Source organism: Ictalurus furcatus, chromosome 14, assembly GCF_023375685.1.
Source record: "Ictalurus furcatus strain D&B chromosome 14, Billie_1.0, whole genome shotgun sequence".
Lineage (NCBI taxonomy): Eukaryota > Metazoa > Chordata > Actinopteri > Siluriformes > Ictaluridae > Ictalurus > Ictalurus furcatus.
This window is the reverse complement of record NC_071268.1, coordinates 14,447,414-14,465,246: the sequence shown is the minus strand read 5'-3', so window position 1 is coordinate 14,465,246 and position 17,833 is coordinate 14,447,414. Positions and strand designations below refer to the sequence as shown.

Sequence of the window (17,833 nt, the reverse complement as noted above, 5' to 3'; positions counted from 1 at the left end):
TTTCAGTCATTAGTTTATTTTTATTTTTCACATTTACATTTTCAATTTTATTTCTCTAAATCTCTCTCACTGCCTTTTATTTCTCTTCATTAAAGGACTAATTTAATTGATCCCGTAGCCACCAATGCATATTATTTCCAGGTGATGGTTTCTGTAACTAAGGCTAGCTTAATCAGAAGAGATCTGTGTCATCTGTTTGCAGTGAACCAACATCCTGGTCTATTTTTTGTGCCATGCACCTGGTATCTTGCATCTATCACATTACACTGTTACTGGAAAAAAAATTTTGTTCCTTTTTCTTTAAAATGGCTGGAGGCTGTCTGGTATGTTTACAGTTTCAGTCTTGTGTAGTATACTGTCTCCTTGAATTGTGACAGTAATGCTACATACTGGAGAAGGTCATGTAGTCGTGTAATATACCCGTGGCTAAAAATGGTCATTCATAGAGTGCGGGCCTATATATTCTATGTGGGTTTTACATATTAAGGCATGAATAACTAACCTACAACAGACATTATTTCATTCATTCATAGTAAACACTTTATCCTGGTCAGGGTTATGGTGTATATAGTGCATATCTTGGGAACAATTGGGTGAGAGGGGAATACACCCTGGATGGGACTCCAATACATTGCAGGGCACTATGCACACTCACATTCACAACCCTAGAGATATTTCTCAAAGTGGGGCCAGGAGACCACCAGAGGTCTGTGAAGTTTACAATTAGCTACTATCAAAATTGTTATAGCTGTTACGTTAGTTATAAGCCTGTTATATAAGCCTTAAGTGAGTGATTGCTTGAATTGAATGGGTGTGATTCAAACCTTAGTAACTGAAAACCAAGAAAAGCTTTGTTTATTACCTCTACTGTACGTTTAATGTTACACTATGCTTCATATATGTGGATCTAGTGGATATATTCATATATGTGGATATGCTTCAAATGTGGATAAAATGTATGTTGTATAATGGTGAAATAAACCTTTAAAGGTACACAAAATCCACCTTTCTAGAAAACAGTTCATACTAAGCGTATGCTTGAGGGTACCATGCCTGTGAGGGTACCCTGCCTGTGAGGGTACGCTCACTGCCTGTGAGGGTACCATGCCCATCTGAAAGTGTATGATATTAGTTCAGGAAAGTTCAGGAATAAATGGCTCCAATGGTTCCAATGAATATGATGTACAAATTCTGTTAATGTATCCAATATTGGAAGAGTTTGAGAAGACACACTGTAGATTATAGGCTAACAATCAAAAATAAATAAATAAATAACCTTTGGCCTCTGAGGTAAACCTGGTGGTCCTGTCATTGAGGTAGGCTAGCTGAATGATGCAAACTTCATAACATTTAGTATTATAACAACACTCTATATTACTACAACATCATTTCTCATAATTTTCACATTTGTGAAAGGTTCTCGCGCAGTGGCGGGAAAAGCCACTTTTCTAGATAAAAAATGTTTATATCTAGAACCATTAAAGGTTGTTTTGTTGCCCTTCAAGGTTCTATGTAGAACCACTGAATGTTTTTTCTATTTCAAATATTGTACAGCATATAAATACAGCTGTAAATCACGTGAGACATTTTTATGATGTATGTTTCATGTAGGGTGATGTAGATTGATGATGTAACATACTGGAAACATTTAATGGATATCAGGATAAAATGTTTAACAACATGGGGTTGTTGGGTGACAGAGACTGGAATCTTCCATTTCGTCTTAAATGAAAAGTTAAAAGATACAGCAGGTACAATAATATGAGACAACAGAAGCATCTGGTATTGGTGAGCGGGAATAAAAAGAACCCACCCAAGCTCCAAGATCATTTTTTAGGTCTACTTCCTTAAGGTTCGACCACAGTGTCAAAACCACATTATTATAACAACACTCTATATAACTACAACGTCATTTCTCATAATAGTCACATTTGTGAAAGGTTCTCGTGCCGTGGCGGGAAAAGCCGCTGTCTGTGACTCACCGTGCGCGCGGACACACCCCGCGCTCGAGCTTTAAAAGAAGCTGGGCTGCCAGGTGCGCAAACACGCACAGATCTTCCCGTGCACACGCGAAAATGGGCAACTGCATCGTACCTTACTGCGATGGGCCCAAAAACACCAACGTCCGATTCACTCTGCCGGCTGTGTGCTTTGTGTGGCAGACCGCCATGATCATCCTCTTCGGGGTGTTCGTGCGGTATAATGAAGAATCTGACGCTCACTGGGTTGAATTTAAAGCTAAAAACAATATAACAGCTGACAGTGAGAATGACTTCTACTTCAGATATCCAAGTACGTAATGCTTATTTACGTGTATTTAAAGAGTTATTTAAGTGTTAGGGATGTGTCTTGATTTTTTAAAAATGTTTTCCTTAGGTGTTAATCTCAGTCATGTATGCGTTATATAGCTCTAATTGTTCATAATTGCGTGAAGGAAATGTTTTGTGATCTAACTGTTCTCTAATATAAGAGGTAAATGTTTTGTGATGTCTGTCATGTTTAAAGTGCCTGATAAGTAAGATAAAGATCAAATAAGCCAGGCACACTTTATATCAGATGTGCTGTAGGCTATAATAGTTTTTAAGTCTGCATTCTGAGGTCAAACTAGCAATCATCTATATCTATGATTAAGGAAGAATATTTAATATGTACACATATGTAGTTGTGTTTACTTAAAGTTGGGACAAGAAAAAATGGAACCACAGCATCAGAGATAGACTTAGAGATAGAATTTGCTTATCTGTTGTTCACAAATACAAACCACCACAAGACAAGTTAATGCTACTGTAGAAAAGAGTAGAAAAACAGTAGCACCAACTCAGTTTTTTAAAATATTTATATCTAGAACCATTAAAGGTTATTTTGTTGCCCTTCAAGGTTTTATGTAGAACTCTATACCTGAACATTTCCTTAGAAGAAAAGATTCCAAGCAGAAGCATTTAAGAAGCTAAGGACCCTTAACTATCCTAAGAACCCTTAAAGAACCACTGAATGTTATTTTATTTCAAATATTGTACAGCATATAAATACAGAGGCAAATCTCGTGAGACATTCAGCTGACATTTACTTGTGCTTATAGCCTACAGAAAATGAGCACTGCACTGCTGCTTTTTATGATGATGTATGTTTCATGTAGGATGATGTAGATTGATGATGTAACATTAATGGATATCAGGATAAAATGGTTAACAACATGGGGTTGTTGGGTGACAACAGAGACAGGAATCTCCAATTTAGTCTTAAATGAAAAGTTAAGAGATACAGCAGGTACAATAATATGGGACAAAAGAAGCATCTGGTATTGGTGAGCTGAAATTAAGAACCCAACCAAGCTCCAAGATCATTTTTAGGTCTACTTCCTAAAAGTCCCAAAAACTTGTTTCCTTTGATCATTTAATGAGGTAAACTGTTCATACATTTTTATTCTTTCTATATTATCCAACTAATACTGATGAGTGGGAAATTTCAGTGTTGTTCAAACATCTCAGTGAAGCAAGTTTTGTGAGGACTGACTAATGCAAATTTAAAGATGGCTAGCATACATGCTACTATCTTGTATGCTTGTATGATGAATCTCGTAGTATTTTTTCCATAATTACTATTTCTCTGTATGTCTTTCTTTTTTTCTGCTGATACTCAAAATATTTTATAGTATAAAATTGTTGAAGTATAGGTGTAATTACCAAAAATGCAGAGAAAAACAGAGTCTACACAACACGTTTGCCAGTTAACGTAGGTAGCTTTTTAGCCAAGAAACAAAGCAAACTAATTCACTAATGTTACCCAAGTGGCTAGCAGTGGTGTACAGGCTGCATTTATTCACCAAACTTTGGGGACATTATTGTTAACAAGCTTTATCAAACCACCTGATTTTCTACTAACAGACTCATGTTGAATAATATGTTTGCCTGTGGCGTTTTTCCACTAATAGTGCTTCACATGTCAGTGGATATTCAAATGCATCCCCAATTAGATAGTGAATCTAGTCATGACCTCAGTCAAAACTGAGCCATAATACTAATGTCTAACCAGTACTCCAGCTCAAATATCACTCCAATTTTTAAAATGCATTTAGTTGTAACAGAACTCTGGACATTTGTTTCCAGAGAAAAAAGGCCTTTATGAAGGACAATGTAAGGTTTTCTCAATAATTGAAGTGCGTGTTTTACTCAAGGAACTATCTATTCATCTATTCATGAATATCAGTCAAGAAATCTCGTAACAAAAACCATCTTAAATTTTTCTGACTCAAATAATTAGTAAGCTATTTTGCAAAAATACAGAATTTTAGAAAAAAATAAAAACAACAACAACAACAAAAAAACAGAAGACAACAATATCAACCATCCTCTATAGTACCATCATAGAGCACTGACTGAAAACTGTTACACGGGATGGGACTATGGGGATTCAGTCGGGTTACTATCATGGTGCAGAGATATATGCCTTAGATGTTGGGTTACAAAGAGTTGTGAGGCATTAAAATAAATAAGATAAATAATCCATGTTACAATCTACAGTTGTTCTTCAATATTAAGGTTACTGTAGTAATTATACTTTAAAAGAATGGGCAGCCAAACTGAATTTTACAGTTTCCCTGTGTGGAGGAAAAGGAGAGAACCAATTAAGGGCTCTGAGGAAACAAAGATCATAGATTCATTCTTAATAATATCTTAAGAATATGCAAAAAAAATATTCTGGAATTCTACAGTGGTGCAGCAGTTCACATGTTCTCTCAGTCCATGCAGGTTTCCTCTGGGTTCTCCGGTTTCTGCCCCACCCAAGTGGTGCTAAGTAGTAATGTCTGATTCAGTCTCAGTTCAGACCAGTACTCAGATTTTCTTTCTCCTCTATCTGAGCGCCAAGGGCACTGAGACTGTTTAATAAACACATCATACTGGTGTACAGTGCAACCTTTTCCAGAAAGTAGCATTCACGAACTGATATTTAATAGCACTTTGGAAGTAACACCACTGTTTAGACACATTGTTCCTGTTTAAATATCAACAGTGCCTCTCGTATTGCTAGAAATATGCCATTGTCTACATATAAACAGCCCACATGGCTGAGCTGAGTTCTTAAAGTAGGTCCTGTGGGGAATATTTAAAGGTTATCCCATTAGAATTGGTTAAAACTCTGAAACCTGGCTTTTTCATTGACTGTTCCAATTATGTTATCTAAATGGATCTTGAACTGTGGGAAGTTTGAGATGAGCAGAATTTGCTCTTTGTTGCTGATTAAATAATGGTTAACTAGTTTATTTTTTAAAAAATCCGAACTGCTAAGATTTGTGTAGCAGGATTTGTGTATCCAATCTAGTGGCAGAAATTTCAAGGAAACACTGATATGTATTACTCAATATATATTGAGTAATTCACAGAGCTACCTGCATTAGATTTATTCACCTGGCGTAGTTGTAACAGATGGTGATGTTGAAGCGGATTTCAGAGCATTATTACTAGCAGTAGCGGCTGGCCAATAGGGGGCATTGGGGTGCTCTTGTAAACAATTCCAACTCACACTTTCCAACTTGTAGATTTATCAATTTATAGTATTTTCCAATTGTTTCAATTATAGTATTTTCCAATTATTTTTTAAATAAAGATTGAAAGAGTTGTTGGAAGCTTAGTGGTGGTGTAGTTAATTTATAGCCTAACATTAGCTTTTTACTTCTGGTGATTGTATTTAGGCTTAAAAATTCATAAAAATTGTGTTCATTTGTGAACAATATCTTAATGAATGAAACACGTAAGAATTGCAAACTTTTGTTGGTCATAGAGTTTATTTTCTGCAATAATCCAAAATCCAATGGAAAAATCCTGTTGGCTTTTTGTTGAGAGAATCAGGGTGATGCTAACTTCTGGGGTGGCCTACAAAAATACATCATCCCTGCATTTTGCATTTAATGCAGAGATAAAGCCCATCTCTGCAGCGCGCAATTATTACATTTATGATGGCGAAGATGCCAACATGCATGTAACACCAGTACCATTCACAAAGCGCAATTTCATTGATTCGTGGGACCTCACTGCATGCTTTAACAGTGGAATTTTCCATTTTTAGCTAAGCAGTGGTTATACATTGTTATATTACCTGTTAAATGGCTATTTAACAATTACAGTCTGTCCCACCCTCCCCAAAATTTTTTTCACCAGCCGCCACTGATTACTAGTCCTAGATAAGAGGTTATTTACTAGAACTGAACTCCAGTTCTGCTAGGGACTGCATAGCTTATTCTGATGTTATTTCCTTCTCTAATGCACCTGCTTGTACACTGGGTACATATGTAACTCTGGTACTATGAACCCTGAAAATCTTTTTGTGTGTGTCCACACACAAAATGCTGAGACCTTCCAAGAAAGTCAGAAAGTGAGATATGATGCTGTATTTGCAATAAAACCACTGTCATGCAACCACCTTTCTTTAGAACATTCTCGCCAAATTTTCACTGGGTCAACACTGGTTACAAATGGCATGTGATACTGATGGATATGTGGGGTTAGTATAGAACCACACTTATATACTAGCATTCTCACTCCTCATGGATTTCACTTGGATAACATATGCCACAATGCCATGAGGAACTGACAGACCTTATGGTTAACCATAAAGGTGTTCAGTGCACTCAAAACATTGGAAGGGATGGAATTAACATTGGAGTACCTGTAGAAAGCACGGTGATACTCAGGTAGCAGTAGGTGTGCCTTTAAGTAATGTAAGCAATGAGGAGGGGACATTCCTCATGAAGTGGCATGTCATGGTAGGGGCCAGGCGTCCAGCTTGTCTATAGTTCATGGTGATGACATTTGCCAGCCAGTGGGCCAGTTTCCATTTAGACAAACATCTTTCCACTGTGACAGATGAAAAGTTGGATCAAATGGCTAATATACAGTAGTGCAGAGCACATACAACAAGGAACACTCTGCAGATTCACCTTCATGGAACGCTGCGAAGTCAATCAACTGGTTCATACAATTTGGTAATATGACCTTGGCATAAAACTCAGGCTTAGGCACAGGTCACAATGGACTCATGTGGCAAGCAATGACTGCAAGCTGAGCTTGTTGCCCAAACATGTAGTTATCCCACTCTTTTTTTCTGAGGTGATTGCTAACATAAAGGCAGATTTTAGAGACACCCATTTCAGTTCAGCATCCTGCGTGGGCTGCTGCTGGGACTTCACCAGTAGGGATCACTAGCTTGGCCCTTGTGGAGTTGTGGTTGATGGCAGTGCCATGCCTCTTTCATAAACATCATAGTACAGTCATAAGTGAGTTGATGTAATGAAGAGGCAGAAAGGCATACAGTAGATGGTAATACGAATCATGAGCTTCTGCATCCTCTCCCAGCAGGCTGTCCCACTCTGTAAGGGAGAACCACAATTGCCAATGAGTTTACTTGGCATCAGCAAAGAGATCCACCTGAGGCTTTCCAAACTTTCTCCTTTCTCCTGTACAAGCTATTTTAGTGTTGTTTCTCTTTTTAATTATTATAACATAAATTCCCAGTAACTGACATGCAAATTTCCAGTTTAAGCTATATTTAAAGATTTCATTTCAGTTAGTTGAAACATGTTTATTATGCGCAAATATGTACTCATAATGAATTATGCCTTCCCTCTGCTCCCTTAGGTTTCCAGGATGTCCATGTTATGATTTTTGTGGGCTTTGGATTCCTCATGACATTTTTGAAGCGATATGGTTTTGGTGCTGTTGGATTCAACTTCCTCATTGCAGCATTTGGGCTTCAGTGGGCACTGTTAATGCAAGGCTGGTTCCACTCTCTGGACCCAGCTGATGGCTTTATCAAAATTGGCATGGAAAAGTAGGTTTATATTTCTATTAAGCAGTTTATGATTTAAAGATAAATCACTATTCATAGTGTATGTTTCTTAATGTATTTTTTAAACTATAACATTTTAAGCAGTACTTGTACCCCATTCATATCACTGCATATTCTACCTCCAACATCACAAACATTTATGAAAATGTTGCTGTCTAAATTGTAATTCTGCTTCTTAAATGACAGCTGAATACAAAGTAGGCTGCAACTAACGATTATTTTTGTAATTGATTAATTGGCCGATTATTTTTTCGATTAATCGGAGGGGGGTAAACTTTCAGTACCATTTTTTTGTTTATTTCAAATAAAATCCACAAACTGAGTGTTACAAATTTAAACACTCTTAAATAAAACTTATAAAATTATAAAACTTACATATATATATAAATAATATACAGGTGCATCTACAGGTGCATTACATTTTTTCCCCATAATTTTATTCAACAATTGGAACTTTTATATATTGTAGATTCATTAGTGGAGTAGTTCAAGCATTTTTTGTTTTAATCTGGTGGTTACTGCTTATAGCTCATGGAAATCAAAAATCTAGTATCTCAAAATATTAGAATAAAGACTTTAGAATACAGAAATGTCGACCTGAGAAGCAGGTCAGAAGCTAATCAGCTAATTAACTCAAAACACCTGCAAAGGTTTCATGAGCCTTTAATCTCTCAGTCTGGTTCAGTACACACAACCACAATCATGGGGTATATGAAAGTAAATTTTGCATTTCATTCGGAAACCAAGGTCCCTGAGTCTGGAGGAAGAGTGGAGAGGCACAGAATCCAAGTTGCTTGAAGTCCAGTGTGAAGTTTCCACAGTCAGTGATGATTTGGGGTGCCATGTCATCTGCTGGTGTTGGTCCACTGTGTTTTCTCAAGTCGAAAGTCAATGCAGCGTCAACCAGGAGATTTTAGAGCACTTCATGATGACAAGCTTTATGGAGATGCTGATTTTCTTTTCCAACAGTGCCAAAACTACTAGTAATTGGTTTGCTGACCATGGAATTACTGTACTTGATTGGACAGCCAATGCGGCCTCGTTACTGATAGATCATTTTTGTTATAATAAACTACAGAATTTACACTACAATTGTGCAAATACAGCATATAATGACAATAAACTGGAATTAAACTAAATCTTTTAAGCAATTCGCACCAGTTTCCCCAGCCCCTTGAACAGTGCAGCATTTTTGATTATACATGTTTGTGCTCGTGCATCACTGTCGTGTTTCCGTGCAACACAAGCGCTGCTCTGTAAAGTTTACAGTTCACAGTCTTCTTCACTGTGTTTAATATAAAATGCACCCTGCTTTACGCCTCTGTCTGAGGGTTACTGAGGTCATGTTAGGTATAAAAGGTAATGTTGACATAAACAGTAAAAAAGAAATTTACGGCTAAAGCTATCGGCGTCGCATTATGTGTAGGACGTCATGCGACATCGACTGGGAAATGGCTTATACTTCCAGTTAGTAAAATAAACCCGCTAGTATTCCATTTGAGATGATATTACCTTTCTAAAATTCATACACTAGATGGTAGAGTACACAATGCATAGTGTACATGTATGGTACGTCATTTGGGACAAAATTAATTTTGTCCCAAAACTTACTCTCCGAGGTGTGTTTTCAGAACAGATGAAACGTAGTGAGTAAACGTATCCCATGCCGTGCACAGACCAACATCATTGACAATAAATTTCATAATCGATTATTATCGATTTGATCGATTAGATGTTTCAATTAAATTGAAGCATTTCAGTTAAATTGAAGCATTTATTATAGCATAGTATGTAATCTATATTAAAATTAGTTGTGCACATATAATAATTACAAAATATAGCTACATATATCGGTTTCATATCCAAATTATACAAATTGTAGGAATTATACATTTAAAATGTCCTTTTGCTTGTTTTTCTGTGTCCAGCATAATCAATGCTGACTTTTGTGTGGCTGGCTGTCTGATTGCCTACGGAGCACTTCTAGGGAAAGTCAGTCCTGTGCAGCTCATGGTGTTGACCCTGTTTGGCATTACCTTGTTTGCTGTAGAAGAATTTATCATAATTAGCCTCCTTCATGTGAGTCTATGCAATCAACAAAAAAATAAATATCTGATGCATGTGTGTCAAAACTAAATACTATTAGATGTAGCAAATCACAGCTATGAATATTAAGAAATTAATTTCTTAGAATACATTGTATGGTTAATTAACAAATATTTATTTTTATTTGACAAATGAACAGTAAGGGCTAAATGCAAAAGAGCAGGAAAAAAAAAAAAAGGAAAAACATACCTTGTGAATAGCAATGTTTTGAGGAGATTAACCTATCTCTATGGTGACTTACAAAATGAGGTACTCTATCCAATAGGCCAGAGATGCTGGAGGTTCTATGGTGATCCACACCTTTGGAGCCTATTATGGACTATCCATCTCATGGGTCCTCTATCGGCCAAACTTGAAGGATAGCAGTAAGCTGAATGGCTCAGTCTACCACTCTGATTTGTTTGCCATGATTGGTAAGTTCCTTTTATAGCTCTCATGATAATACATGTCAAAGTACCGATCCCACGGCTCCTAATGTGTTTCCATTCTTTGGGAAGGATTGATATACTACAGTATATAGACATTAAAGTGTCATGCTTTATGTTTTTTCCCTAGGAACTTTGTTTCTGTGGATGTTCTGGCCCAGTTTTAATTCTGCCATTAGTGACCATGGAGATGGTCAGCATAGAGCAGCCATTAACACCTACCTGTCTCTGGCTGCCACTGTCCTCACCACCTTTGCCATTTCTAGCCTGTATCAGAAGCATGGAAAACTGGACATGGTAATGGGCATTTTGTCTTTTGGTATTTACAGCTATGGCAGTATGGTCTTACACCAAGTTTATAGATGGATTGATGTTCATTAATTTTGAAAACTGATCATGATATTAGTTGGGAGGGCTAAAATCTAACATCCATCAATAACCCAATGTGCACAAAATCATTTGCTCTGATGGACACTAAATATGCTGAACCCAGTTGGTTTTAAGGTTGGCTTTCTAAGGATACACTCAAAATGTGTGCAGACAGACTTGTCTGTCCTGATAGCTATGGACAGTTTGGAGGATAGGCTCCTTTGTGCCCCCAACAAGAAGCAGGCCATCCAGAACACATCCAGTAACCTCACTCTAAGAAGAGGCATTTTGGCGATTCAGAAGTATGTTATCTACCTACGGCTTGAACCCAGATGCCACAGATTGGAATATGTCCTTGTCTCTGTGAAAGGAGCCCAATCGCAAGTCATTCCTAATAGACGTCCTCCTGTGAGTGGTGCCCCATCAGAGAGTGATTATCCCCACAGACCCTTACAAGCTTGGCAGTGATGTGGTACTACAGGGTCATAACACATCGACTGACCAGAATTAAAGGTGGTTCATAAGGCTTTGAGGCCTTGCTGATTATAAGGCATTGCTATGTGTTGGTCCACTCAGAAAACATAGTGAAGGTCAACTATCAGGGCAGGACAAGGTCTCTTTAGTGGGCTCATTCACAACTTGTCCCACTAAGAGCAACTTATCTGCCAGGGCTGTACTGTGTTGCACTATTGAGATGTGCACAGACCTGGGATCAAGTAAGCAGCAAGTAAGCACAAAGTCAGACATCCCACTGAGACAGGATGCCTTTGTGCACTAGTTATTCAGAACCTGTGCCAGATTGATGTGAAAGTTGGTTGTATGACAGTTAATAGTTATTGCAAATACTGTCATTTTTCATGCATACAATGTAAAAACATTAGCAAAATCCATAAAGCATTATGAATAACTATAAATAAGCATATTCCACATAAACAGAAGGCTACATATAGAATGTAACCACAGTTCTACAACTACAACAGTCATCAGCTCATAGTGGTGACCCACATGGGTCTTCTGGCCATTCTCATTAACTTGAATGACTATGGGAGTTTGCACTCCATTAATGATTTTGGACAGTGTCTGTCTGCAAATCAATCAACTTCCACTCTTCTATAGGTGTTCCTGATTAACTGACCTACCCCCTTCTCAAAGGCATCCAATTCACGATTTTTACTCAGTAAGGAAACTACACAAGAATCTCGACTAGTTCCAAGGGAACCCACCCTGACAGGAGACCTGGTTTATGCCACTGTTTGGAAAATTCCAAATTAATGTGTTTTTATGTTTTTGAACATTGATACGGAAGTAGCAGTTTTGATCTCAGTCTAGTATCTTAAAATCTAATGTGATATTATTGTGAAGTAAAACCATACTTATACATACTCTGATAACTTTGCTTTGTCTCCAGGTGCACATCCAGAATTCCACCCTGGCCGGTGGTGTTGCTGTAGGAACGGCTGCTGAGTTCATGCTAATGCCATATGGCTCTCTGATAGTAGGGTTCTTCTGTGGTCTCATCTCCACACTGGGCTACATTTACATCTCAGTAAGACCTGCTTAAACTATTTTAAAATAACTTAAGGTAAAATAATCAGACTGGTTTGCTACCAATATATCAGTGTACATTCACTGTTGGAAGAAAAAATTAACACTCTAATTAAGAATGAAGGTGTGCCTTTTACAAAGCCGAATTGGCCATATGGATCAAATAAAATTTTAATCTATCATCTTTTCTCCCAGCCCTATATGGAAAGAAAGTTAAAGATCCAGGACACATGTGGTATCCATAACCTGCATGCAATGCCTGGTGTCATAGGGGGGATTGTGGGAGCCATTACAGCTGCTGCTGCTTCTGAACCTGTATATGGCAAAGAGGGGTAAGTCCAGGTCACAACATCTAGTAGATTACACATTTTATATGGAGTATATTATACATTTCCATATGAAAAGTTTTAACATTTAATTGCTGGCAGTGAGATTTCCTTACAAGGTTTGTTTGACTAAAATACACATTGAAGTATCTTTTTCTCAATTTTTCTTTGTTAGTCATACCAGGTTGTGGTCTACTTTATTATTTATTATAGCACAGTGACTTCATTTTTGCATTGAAAGCACTCATGTTTCACACATGGAAGATCATGTTTCACACACATTTACAGTCTCATTGTTTTGTTCCTTCTTTACAGGTTGATAAACACATTTGATTTTGAGGGGTCATTCAAAAACAGAACCCCAGCTGTCCAAGGTGGTTACCAGGCAGCTGCAATGTGTGTCGCTGTGTGCTTTGGAATAGGAGGTGGAATACTCGTGGGTATGTCAAAGTATAACAGAATTATGTAACTAGAAACAAAGTCAAGACATACAAATATGCAACTGTACCAGGGATATAACGGATATGTTTAAAGAAATGAACACGTCCCATGAGATTTCACTTACAGCCAAGTGAAACAGTTTACATTTTTATAGATGCTAGTAGGCTTAATTTCTTATAGAAATTTAAATGTTCATTTATTTTACAATTTATCAACAACAAAGGTTAAACATGACATGTATCCTGCACAAATTCAACAATCCAAAGCATAAGGCAGACTCAACAAAAACATGGTTAGAAAATACTTTGTAATGATCTGCTTGGTTTCCGGAGCTTGTAATAAATAGATATGATGTCAAGAACAATGGATGAAGACAGGCCAAGCTATCTGGTGTGGAGGAAGGACTTGTATTAAATGTATTGTTGCTATAAATTGCATTTCTTTGTTGTCTTTTATTTTGCACTTAATTTTATTTGCCAGTCACTGGAGTTTATAGCATTCAGAGTATCCAGATATATCTGGAAGTAAATGTCTGATCTGAATCTTTGGCATTGTCACGATATGGAGGTTGAGACAGATGCAAGTGCAGAATTTAAAGTTTAATAATGAACTAAACAAAATACAAAAAGACACAATGACTTTGGGGCAAAACACTGTGGCAAAGACTAAACATAAACCAAAGAAAAAAGGCAAAAAAAGACAAATGTGAGACAGAGAGTGCACTGCAAACTGTGGCTATATATAGGAGTTTTCAATTAACAGGAACGTGATTCAGGTGCAGGTGGTCATGTGAGTGTGATGCTGGAAAATGTAGTTCAGAGTTCCTTCTCTGATTACATGACAGGCATAGTGCATATGATGGAACAGTGTTCCCTCTCTTTACAGGTCTGATCCTGAGGATGCCTATCTGGGGGTCTGTGGCAGATGATAACTGCTTTGAGGACGAGGTCTATTGGGAGGTGAGATTTTACTTAATTCAGCCACAAAAATGCTACTGTTCCCGAAACGCCAGAAACACTACAAATTATTCACTCAGCTTGCAGTTTGATTTCAGTGATTCGTTGCTTGAATAAACTCACTTATCATCTTTCCATAGTGACTAAGCATCCATAGTAAAGGTTAACTTAGCTCAGCATTTTAGCTGTGTATATGCCCACATGGCCCTCATGAGGTGTGTCTGGTGTGTGTTATTATTTATATGTAATTGCTTACGGAATATGAAAGTGTTTATACTCTATGATTTGTTGAAACATGTGGGTGATGAAGCTGAGGGAGAAGACAACTCAAAGTCGCATTTTTTAACCTGTGTGTGTGTGTGTGTGTTCCTTGGTTATGTGTATGTCTGCTTAAGTGAATGTGACCTTAGATTAAACTTATTTATATCTCATGTTTAGGTGCCACAGGACGAGGAACCTATCCCGCCTGTTCTCGAGTATAACAATCACATGGCAACCAACAAGAATGCAGAAGTGTGAGTTTAAAAAGTAATAAAATATTAGCTTGAGCAAAAAAAATGAAGATATGGACATGATTAATCCTTAATTAAATGTGCTATCTAACGACTGTCTGTGAACGTCCACTGTCCTTGGGACATATTATAGAAGCATTCTAACTGCAAGGTTCTTATCACTTTAGTAATGACACTTTTGGTTAAGATTTCATTTAATACAATAGCTATTACAAAATAAAATTTCTTAGGCTTATTAACTTAATTCTAGCATGGGGTAAAAATTGGAAAAGCATTCCTATTTGTCAAGATCTCCTAAAATACTGTACTATGCCAAAGACTCAATGTTGTCTTAACATCTAGATGAAGCTTCTCTTTCTCGTGCTTGCTAGGTAAACATAATTGCATAACATTTATTTATACTGCAAAATGCTTAGATATCACCTGTATTTCCCGAAGCTGCAATGCTGCAATTAGTTATGACTGGCTCTGGAGAGGCCAATAAGGCATCATGGGCAGGAGTGGAAAAGTTACTGAGAAATTGTACTTAAGTGAAATTATTGATAATGTGTCAAAATCAAATCAAGATCAAAACCTATCCAGCCAAAAATGTACTCAAGTTAAAACTGTAAAAGTTGCTACTTTGTATTGTATTCAAATAATAGAAAGTAAAAATTAAATGTTATTAAATGATAAAATTATGTTAATGTCATGCTTTCACATGTTAGAACATTATTTTATTTTTAAAAGCTACACCGTTTTGCTTGAAAACATTCAATCACTATACAGACACTAGCTGGATGAGGGAAGAAGAGACCTTCGAGATTTGTAACATACTCTGAAGGTCTAAATAAAAAATGTAAGGAGTATAAATTATTTTTTTTCTTGGAAATGTAATTATTCAGGGTACTCAGTAATAAATTTCATCAACAATCACATAAAGTGTAAATATGCCAAAATAATACTTAAGTATAGTAACAAAGTACAATTCCTCACCTGATCATGGTCATTAAAAAAAAACACACACACACTGCAATAATTTTCTCCGCAATGTCGATGAAAGCTAGATTAATAAAAACGAGTCTGAATTTATTTTTTTTTAACTGTAGATGCCTTCAAATTAAATGAATGCCTTGAAATTAATGAGTGTTGTCTTGAGATTTGTTTCCTCATTTTATAATAATAGCTGTGTAACTTTAATTTAAATTTGTTTACTTTTTTTTTTTTTTTTAGATGAAGATTATGACTAAGTGTCAGTTGGTTGGCAACAAATTACTGATTGCCGACTTTTGAAAAGTCGAATTTTAGAAAATATAAATCCTATTTTGAACTAAATCTCAATTTAAGAAAAATGATATACTATATTATATGCTATTGCCCTAGTATATAACGCCACAAGGTGGCGCAAAAATACCACTATGACTTGACAGAGCACCATTTGGAAGGCGACCTACAATTTCTCTGCATTTCACAGGATGGAAACACGCTTCAATGTGGAACAGAGCTAATGCTGGAAGACCAACGTGCTATCAGCCTTGACTCTGCAAATCTGACCACGCGTTGTTTCTCCAAATAGCAGTATAGGCAAATCTTAATTATATACTTTGTTATAATGACTATTTATCATACTGACCATAGATTATAAGATGTGTGTGTACAATAAATCACTTGTTCTGTTCATATGGTTTTTATTGCACCCCACACCCTGATTTTCCCATCAAACATTGAAGTGCAGCAGTGTTGGAAAGGGAAGTGTTTTAAAATGTTATTTCATACAGAGAGTGGGTCACAGTCAAAAAGAAGCGTTGCCCCTTTTCAGTATTTCATTCAAACTTTCCATCTTACTTCCTAGTTTTTAAGAGGAAAATTGCAAATGTTTGTACTGACTTACATACTGTCTCTACGTTTTTCATGGTGTTGATTTTTGAGGGGTTGAATCTATGCCCTTTTAATGTTTAGCAGGTGGTGACACATTTCTCGTTCATGTATAGTAAACAGTAGCCATGGATATGATGATATAGAATACATTTATATATTTAGAATGACAAAACTAGAAAAGCTATTGTACTCTACTTTGATTGACCTAGCTAAACTCTCATTCAAAGTTTCAAATGCTAGTTTAGAAGAAATTTTCGTAGATGAATAGGTATGAGATTTTTTAAAATATAGTTTTAGTCTAGTTTTATACACCTGCCCAAGTAAGAGCAAGATAGAAAATATTCAAGGCTAAAAGAATGCAATAGAACTATGCAATTGACATTACATTATTCCAAATATTATTTGAATGCTAAAAATGTATGTGATTACAGCAACAGAAATTTAATTACATTTTCAGTCCCTATTTTAAATTTATATTTATACCTTCCATAATTTAATGTAATTTAAATTCAATTCACAATCAACTGAATTGTAACTTTAATGCATAATCAATTTATGAGCATATCATTCATGTTCTAATCATTAAACTGATTTCAAAATCCATTTCTCTAACCGTGTAGAGAAATAATCTTTATTGCCTTGTATAAGATTCCATGTTTTCCCAGTTTTTTTTTGTTGTTGTTGTTGTTTTTTTTACAACAAAGTATAGTTTGATTCTGCCTTCTGCCTATGGTTTTGTAAATAAAAGTTCTTATTGAAATTTTGTGATAATGTCGATTTTTATGTGCCATACTTTGTGAGAAGGTTATGTGAATAAAATGCACTATTTTCATTGTATTTTTTTTAAAATATGAATTGTAATCTCAAAGCAAATCAATATATGCAGGCAGAATTTATAGTTAAATAGCAAAGGAAAGACATGTTTATATTTAAATAGTAATGTGTTTTTGGCAAGCTCTTAAAATGCCAGAGAAAAAGAGTACTTAATGATGTAATGATAAACATAATATATTAATATGTGTTGCTACAGGTTTATGTGGTAAGAATGGTATTTCAAAGCAGTTTATTAAAGGGCTGGGAGACATGATAATGTGGTAAGGTTGGTATTTCATAGCAGTTTATTCAAAATTCTTCTATAAATATCAGTGACTAGTTGGCCTCAGAGTGGGATGAAAGTTCATGACCTTTGCATGTGGAGGTCAACAGGATGATGTTAGATGAGATGACCATGCCACATGTCTCTTTGGTCATGCTTCTTAATTGCACCAGACCAAAGGCCATTAAGGTCAAAGTTTAAATTACATAATACAAAGGACAAATTATGTAATTTGTTCACAGTCTGTTTTTTAAGTTGTTTTTTGTTGTTGTTGTTGTTGTTTGTTTGTTTTTTACAGCAGATTGTGATTGCAATGAACATATGCAGTGAACCATATCTGATTGATTAATAAGGAATA

General features: G+C 36.2%; 1 protein-coding gene across 1 annotated transcript; it reads left to right on the top strand.

The window, feature by feature from the left end:
• Positions 1 to 1,955: 1,955 nt before the first annotated feature.
• rhcgb (Rh family, C glycoprotein b) lies at positions 1,956 to 17,219 on the top strand. The gene is made up of 11 exons (XM_053641839.1): positions 1,956 to 2,292; positions 7,632 to 7,824; positions 9,771 to 9,921; positions 10,214 to 10,361; positions 10,504 to 10,670; positions 12,151 to 12,288; positions 12,483 to 12,619; positions 12,929 to 13,053; positions 13,940 to 14,013; positions 14,449 to 14,525; positions 15,976 to 17,219. The coding sequence occupies exons 1-11, from the start codon at positions 2,076 to 2,078 to the stop codon at positions 16,007 to 16,009; spliced, it is 1,461 nt and encodes a 486-aa protein (XP_053497814.1). The 5' UTR covers positions 1,956 to 2,075; the 3' UTR covers positions 16,010 to 17,219.
• The last annotated feature ends 614 nt before the right edge of the window (positions 17,220 to 17,833 follow it).